The sequence below is a fragment of the Xyrauchen texanus genome, chromosome 49 (genome assembly GCF_025860055.1).
Source record: "Xyrauchen texanus isolate HMW12.3.18 chromosome 49, RBS_HiC_50CHRs, whole genome shotgun sequence".
Classification (NCBI taxonomy): Eukaryota; Metazoa; Chordata; class Actinopteri; order Cypriniformes; family Catostomidae; genus Xyrauchen; species Xyrauchen texanus.
The window spans coordinates 12341193-12348940 of NC_068324.1; the positions used below are offsets into that span (position 1 = coordinate 12341193).

Genomic DNA, 7748 nt, shown 5'->3' on the forward strand with positions numbered 1-7748 from the left:
TCTGGGGTCTCAAGATTTTTCTAACATTGACCGACTCTGGAAACAAAATTAAAGCGTTAGCTGTTAAATGCATTTGCATTTTAGATCTGTAGCAGTATGCTTTATTTTGAAGTCCAATGATTTTAAATTTCAGTTTGTTCCAGAAACTCATTCACATGTAAAAACAAGGTGGTCATTAAGTATTTCTTGTAAGTTAAATTTTTGTGTAAAATTGCAAAAGTGATAATTTGCTCAAGGAACCATTAGCATCAGGAGTAATGCATCTAAAGGTCATGTTGGTTTCAGACATTGATTTGCTGAAAGTTTTGTTTGAAATGTCTTTAATAAAATTTTGGGGGCGCTTGCATTAGTAACTGCAATCATGTGTACAAAGCCAATAAACAATGCAATTTGTTTATGTTGCTTGCCAGGGGTGAGATCTATATTTTATTTTTTTTCTAAACATGATACATTTTATCAATGTATTTGTTATCCAAATAAAGCAAATTTAATGTTATCGGTACACTAGCTATCTTTATAACTTGTAAGCAGTCACAGTTTTAAGAAGTGATTCGTTTAGGCCAGATATTTGCATGTCTACTGACCGGGCAAATTACCTTATTCACAGCAGCACAATCTTTGGTTTTTCATGGGAAATGACAATGAGCATTTGAAGGATAGAAGTACAGTCTCCTCAATGGGCTGAACTGCAGTTTAAAGTGTCTTTGGATCGTTCCACAGACAAAACATTGAACAAATAACGTTCTAAAAAAAACAAAAAACAGACAAACTGAGTTGTGGAAAATGAGATGAGATCTTGCAGCTTTTTGCCAAACGTGCCATTGTATTAGATCGTAAGTCTTTCACAGCCTTGTTTTCATTCTTGTTTTCAAAGATTGCTGTACTGTGAATAAGCTCTATAGAGCTGTTCAGCCATGGCATAAATTTGTAGGCTAGCCAAGAAGGCCAATTCGCCATGGATTCTCTTAGGAATTTCCTATGGTTTTTTATGAGATTTTATAATTTATGAGTAAAATAGGGTCTGTGTTGAACATTACTTGTAGATAATTAGACAATTTGTATTACAACGTAATACACATCCATACCTCAAACTTTGAATTTAAAACCACTGTGTTTGTAAATACAAATGTACATTGTTAATAAGTTGCTTGGACTACAAATACCACAAGCATGTGAGTGAATGTGCCAGACGAAACAGGACAATGTTGTGTTTCTTATCTAGCAGCTTATAGTAACATAAGCTTCAAAATTCTAATTTTGGGTATGACCCAAAAGTATTTCATTGTAGAAAAATTGTTGAATTATCTTAAATGTTTACCACAGACTTATTTTATTCATAAAATCTAAAACTGCCATTATAAAAACCCATAGGAAAATCTTGAGTGAACCCATGGCATGAAAATGCAAATTCTCTTTCAGGTTTTTGGACTATAGCCTAAACAGCTCTATGGGGCGCCACACTGGTTTGGTTTGATTTGATTCCCTAACATCTCTCAAACCATGTGTAATCAGATTCACCTATTGTGATATTAAAAATGTTTTTTTAAATCATTTTTTTATCCCCTTTTCTCCCAATTTGGAATGTCCAATTCCCTCCACTTAGTTGGTCCTCGAGGTGGCGCAGTTACTCACCTCAATCCGGGTGGCGGAGGACAAGTCTCAGTTGCCTCCGCTTCTGAGACCGTAAATCCATGCATCTTATCACGTGGCTCGCTGTGCATGACACCGCGGAGAGACACAGCGCTTGGAGGCTAATAGTGCACTCTGCGGTCAACACACAACTTGCCACGTGCCCTTTAAGAGCGAGAACCATTAATCACGATCACAAAGAGGTTACCCCATGTGACTCTACCCTCCCTAGCAACTGGGCCAATTTGGTTGCTTAGGAGACCTGGCTGGAGTCACTCATCACACCCTGGAAACAAACTCACGACTCCAGTGGTGGTAGTCAGTGTCAATACTTGCTGAGCTATTATTCACCCCCAAATTTACATTTCTCTTAATTTACTCACCCTCATGCAATTCCAAGATATATATGACTTTCTTCTGCAGAACTCGATGATTTTTAGAAAAATATTTCAGCTCTGTACAAGGTGCATACAATGCAAGTGAATGTGGCAAAAACTTGGAAGCTCCAAAAAGCGTAAAAGTAATCCATTGGTTAAGGACTCCAGTGGTTAAATCCATATCTTCTGAAGCGATCTAAATGATTTTGGGTGAGAACAGACCAAAATATAACTCCTTTTTCGTGATTTCAAGCTCAATTTCACTTGCTAGTAGCTACCATCTACAGTTCTGTGCATGCGTCTGAAGGTGGATTTAACCACTAGAGTCGGATGGATTACTTTGTGCTTTTTTGAGCTTCAAAGTTTTGGTCACAATTCACTTGCATTGTAAGGAACTACAGAGCTGAGATATTCTTAAAAAATCTTTGTGTTCAACTGAGAAGATAGTCACACACATCTGAGATGGTATGAGGGTGCGTAAATGATGAGAATTTTCATTTTGGGGTGAACGATTCCTTTTATGTGTGTGAACTGCATTTGTGGCATTCTGTAATTGCCCCAGGCAATCATTTTGAATGCATTATTTTGAACGATGTGCATTACTTGTCCATTATTAGAGGTAGCAACTTATCGTGAAGCATTCTGTGAGTATAAATAAGATTTGCATTAACATGAATTATCAAGTGATGGTTAGAAGGCAGACTAGTCTAAATTCTCCAGATCTGGACATTAATAAATTGTGAATAACCAATTTCTCAATTTGAATTGCCTCAAAAATAATAGTGGATACATTTACATTGATTTATTTGAACACCTTTACATCTTCCTTTTCTTATTATCTTTTTAGTTTTCCTTTTCATTTATATAGGCAATCAATAGTATAATTTTCAGTTCCTGTGTCTATGATTGTCATGTGTCCTCATATGCAGTAAGCTCGCAGAGCATGTGCAGAGCCCAGCTCCACCAACAGTCTACGTTAAGGCTAGAGGAAATAACAGTCGGAACAGGATTTTGTTTTAATAATGAATGCATCACATGAAATTCAAAGGGCATGTTAGCAGAAAGCACCACATTTGGACGTTTTAATGCGAAAAAGGATGCACAAGCTGTATTGATTTGCTGCATCGGTCAAAGGAGCTGTCCACCATGAGGTGCTGAAGCGGCGGCCTTGGAACACGATGGCAACGGGGAAGTGGCTTTTGTACACGGGTCTCTGTCTGTCTCTCGTCGCCTTGTGTTTCCTGACAGTCGCAATCTCATCGGATCACTGGTACGAGACGGACGCGAGAAGATACAAGGAGCGCTGCAGCACTTTCTCGAACCGCAGGAGCGACCCAGGTTTCATTTACATCCCCAACCACAGCCTTCCACTGCGAGCCAGCCGGGAGAACCGACTGCTGCTGTCTAGAAACCGGCGACAGCTGTTCGCGATGAGCGCGGCGGATGAGTGCAGCAGACGCTACAATTCCACCAACATGGGGCTGTGGAGCAAATGCTATAGACGGGGATTTGACCCAGACATCGAAGAGCTCGTTCAGAAAGGTAACAAAAGAGGAGTAAATGTTTGTAATCTATTTTTTTTCGTCTGCTCGTTTAAAACAGATGCCTATCAAAGGGTCCGTTCACACCGAATGGGTTTTTGCGTCCGTCAACACAAACGTTCTGCTCTATTCGTTGCGTAGTTTTTTTAAGGACGTGTTCAGTGTGAACGGCCCCTCAATGTTTTTTTTTTTCTGAAATAGGACCATTGTTTTAAGTTGTGCATAATGGTTCCCCTAACGTTCCCTTGACCTCTAAATTCCAGGGACCTTTGTGCAACCATACTGCAACATAACATCAATAATCAATTTGCAAGCATATGTTATTAGGAGGAGAGCCTGGGAAATGCTATGTCTATAGCTGTAAAGCTACAGCTGTCCATATTGTCCATATTTCTAATGCATTTCACACCGCGTATCGGTTTGATAAATAGGCCAGTGAATTATTGCAGGAAATGCCATCTAATGCCATCAGTATCAGTTACAAGAATTCTTATAAACACACTGCTCTTCACATATCTAAAGAAATGTTCCATATATGTAAGACACGGTGAGAAAATAGATTGGCAGCATCATGATTTTGCAGTTTATAGTGTGTACACATGCTTTGCAATAAATCATATTGATTTACATCATAGGAGCATCTCAAGAGTATCTGTGTGGTTTACTCATCTAAATGTGATGCTTGTCCATTTGTGGCATTTCTGAATATCATTATAGGTGTTGACAAATCTTTCCTTTTCTTGTTTTTTTCAAGGAAAAATTGAGCGTTGTTCATTTATTAGGTACTATTACTCATCCTCTGTAGCTGTGCGAAAGGATCTTTTCTACAACATCACCAAGACCATTCAACAAGATGACTGGCATGCTTTGCGTAAGTAGAACTTATGGAACTTCTTTGGTCTGTATCAGGGTGCTTTAATAGGTGATGTAAAAATGTACAACTCTTATCTGTATTAATAAGTCAGAAATGTCTATACAAGAAATCATATGAGCAAAGCAGTCATTGGGGGGATAAGGGGCCACTAATGTCCTCTTTGGAATAACCTACTCATTGGGCCCTGGGCAAGGGGGCCTGCCCATAACACGTTTTTTCCAAGGCCATGTATCAGTCTATTGATCAGTCTACAAGCCAATAAATTTAAGCAAAAACTCACATATGAATGTAGTTGTTAGCAGTACAGTATGAAACGATTTGATTGTGACTACTTCAGATTTGCGTAGGATGACAGCTGGCTTCATGGGTATGGCTATATCCATCATACTTTTTGGCTGGACCATTGGTGTATTGGGCTGTTGCTGGGAGCAAGGCCTCATGCATTATGTTGCTGGTCTCCTTTTCCTTATGGGAGGTATGTGCATTTCCATATGTGATTTTAAGTCTGTTTATGCTTTGTCCTAAAAATCAATGAACTGATATTTGTTACCATAAAAGTCCCCTGTTTGTGTATCACACCTGTAGGCAAAGTCATGCAGTGTTTCTGTATGTCCAGTGTTGGGGATGCTTCTTTGAAAATTTAGCTTCCTAAGCTGCTCATAACTTAAGGGATCATTTTGTGAACAAGTTAAGCTCAATCAACAGCATTTGTGGCATAATTGATTACCACAAAAAATATTTTCTACTTTCTTTAAAAAAAAAAAATGAATGGGGCCCATTTTTGGAGGGTTTAAAGGCAGAAATGTGAAGCTTATAATTTTATAAAAGCACTTACATTAATAAATCTTTTAAAATTGTCTATCATTTGAGTTGTAATGTTTCATCATTTTTGGGCAATTACAGGGTTTATGGCATTATGTTGTCATGGCAAAGAAATTGGAAAAAAAATGAAGACAGAAAAGTTTGAGTGATTTTATCACACTAAAATCATACATTCTTATTGTTTATGTCTTGTGGCTATTCTTTTTAAATTGAGTATTTAAACTTTTGCAGATTGGCCCTGTTCACTTCAATTGTAAGTGCCTCACTGTAACCATATTTTTATTTTTAAAAGGAGGCACGAATTGAAATGAATTTTTGTTGAAATTAACAATGCCACAAATGCTGTCGATTAAGCTTAACTTGTATTGAGTCTGAAATATTCCTTTAAAGTAGTTAAATTACAGTTAAATACTCTTTAAAAAAGTAGTTAGCTACACTAATATCTATAACAAAAAGTAGCTAACTACATTGGAGCTATTTAAAGAAAATATTTTGTAAATATCTATACATATTTTAGCTATAGCTATACAATATCAGCTATAATTCATTATTATTATTTATTTAATTAAATAATATCACAGTTATTTTCAGTTAGGGTGACATTATTTATACTTACTAACATTCATTTTTACTAAATATAAATGATTAAAACACCCTTAGTCAAAATATAATAATAAACAGCAGCACTCATTTTTATGAACTTGTTCATTTACACAAACCGTCTGAAAGAATCAACACACTAAAATTAACTTGGTACTCCCAACACTAAATAGAAATGATTTGTTTATGGTAACCAGTTCATTTACATGAACTATTCGAAAGATCTGGTTCACTTAAAAGATCAGGATTTCCCAGTGCTAAATGAAAGAGGATGGTTTACACAAGTTTGTTTGATAACTCCCTCAGCTCCATTGCTGCATTCGCAATATAATGTGACAGAAGTAGCGTTTTGTGACGATACTGCACTACTATTTGGAAAATGTAGCGCATTACCGGAAAAGCTACATTATTGTCATGCTACTGAAAAATGTAACTAGTTTCGTTACCACTATTAGTTAGTTACTCCCCAATATGGTGTACATCAATGTTTCTTAGCATCTACCAACCAGTGTCATGTCCCACCACAGGTACCTTCTGCATCATCTCGCTTTGCACCTGCGTGGCTGGCATCAACTTCGAACTATCTCGCTACCCACGTTATCTGTTTGGCCTTCCAGATGATATAAGCCATGGTTATGGCTGGTCCATGTTCAGTGCCTGGGGAGGGCTGGGACTAACCCTGATAGCTGGGTTCTTCTGCACCCTTGCACCATCGATTCAGCCTCTACCACCAACCCGTACCTCCTGTCCCAAGTCTCGCATGGAGAATGGAACAGTGTGCTAAAGCTTTGAATATCTGGACACTTGGTACATTAGCATTAACTGCTGTTCATAGACTTTTCATGGAAAGGAAAAGCATTGAGTCTGATGAAAGACTTGGAAGGACATACTTTGTGCTAGAAGGTGACAAGCCTTGGCTGTTGGGTATTTTCACTTTTGGATGGATCTCTGATATACAGTTGAAGTCAGAAGTTTACATACACATTAGCCAAATATATTTGAACTCAGTTTTTCACAATTCCTGACATTTAATCATAGGAAACATTCCATCTTAGGTCAGTTATGATCACTACATTAAGAATGTGAGATTAATAGTAGAGAGAAAAAAGGTGAGGCTTGCAAGCCAAAGGACACAATCCCAACTGTAAAGCATGGGGTGACAGCATCATGTTGTGGGGTACTTTGCTGCAGGAGGGACTGGTGCACTTTACAAAATAGATGGCATCATGAGGAAGGAAAATGATGTGGATATATTGAAGCAACATCTCAAGACAACAGCCAGGAAGTTAAAGCTCAGTCGCAAATGGATCTTCCAAATGGACAATGACACAAGCATACCTCCAAAGTTGTGGCAAAATGGCTTAAGGACAACAAAGTCAAGGTATTGGAATGGCCATCACAAAGCCCTGACCTCAATCCGATTTTGTGGGCAAAACTGAAAAAGTGTGTGTGAGCAAGGAGGCTTACAAACCTGACTCAGTTACACCAGTTTTGTATGAATGGGCCAAAATTCATGCAACTTATTGTGAGATGCTTGTGGAAGGCTACCCAAAACAATAATAATTAAACAATTTAAAGGCAATGCACCAAATTCTAACAAAGTGTATGTAAACTTCTGACCCACTGGGTACATGATAAAAGAAATAAAAGCTGAAATAAATAATTCTATCTACTATTATTCTGGCATTTCTGGCAACCTTAGTTGAAATGCTAAGGTGTATGTAAACTTCTGACTTCAACTGTAAAAGCACACTTGTACAGTTGTATTAAAGTGGTGTTCGACTCTGTGTTCTGTAGCCCCTTTATTCCTCGAGTGTGTTAGAATTTCAAGACAAATTCACACTTTCAAAAACTTTTAATGTAAATATTTACTATAAATTTCATTACGTGCTGTTGTTGATTTCA

General features: G+C 37.7%; 1 protein-coding gene across 1 annotated transcript; it reads left to right on the forward strand.

Moving 5' to 3' along the window:
* The first annotated feature begins 2965 nt into the window (after positions 1 to 2965).
* Positions 2966 to 7730, forward strand: LOC127640357 (transmembrane protein 178B-like). Its single transcript, XM_052122869.1, has 4 exons — positions 2966 to 3548; positions 4302 to 4418; positions 4759 to 4896; positions 6371 to 7730. Exons 1-4 carry the CDS (start codon positions 3185 to 3187, stop codon positions 6625 to 6627), a joined length of 876 nt encoding a protein of 291 aa, XP_051978829.1. The 5' UTR covers positions 2966 to 3184; the 3' UTR covers positions 6628 to 7730.
* Positions 7731 to 7748: the final 18 nt, after the last annotated feature.

What these genes read in the sequence shown, in the direction of transcription:
- LOC127640357 (XM_052122869.1), top strand. Translation starts at nt 3,185, where the DNA reads ATGGCAACGGGGAAGTGGCTTTTGTACACGGGTCTCTGTCTGTCTCTC. An exon ending in AGATGACTGGCATGCTTTGC is followed by an intron (nt 4,419 to 4,758) that starts GTAAGTAGAACT and finishes TGACTACTTCAG; the next exon opens with ATTTGCGTAGGATGACAGCT. An exon ending in TCTCCTTTTCCTTATGGGAG is followed by an intron (nt 4,897 to 6,370) that starts GTATGTGCATTT and finishes GTCCCACCACAG; the next exon opens with GTACCTTCTGCATCATCTCG.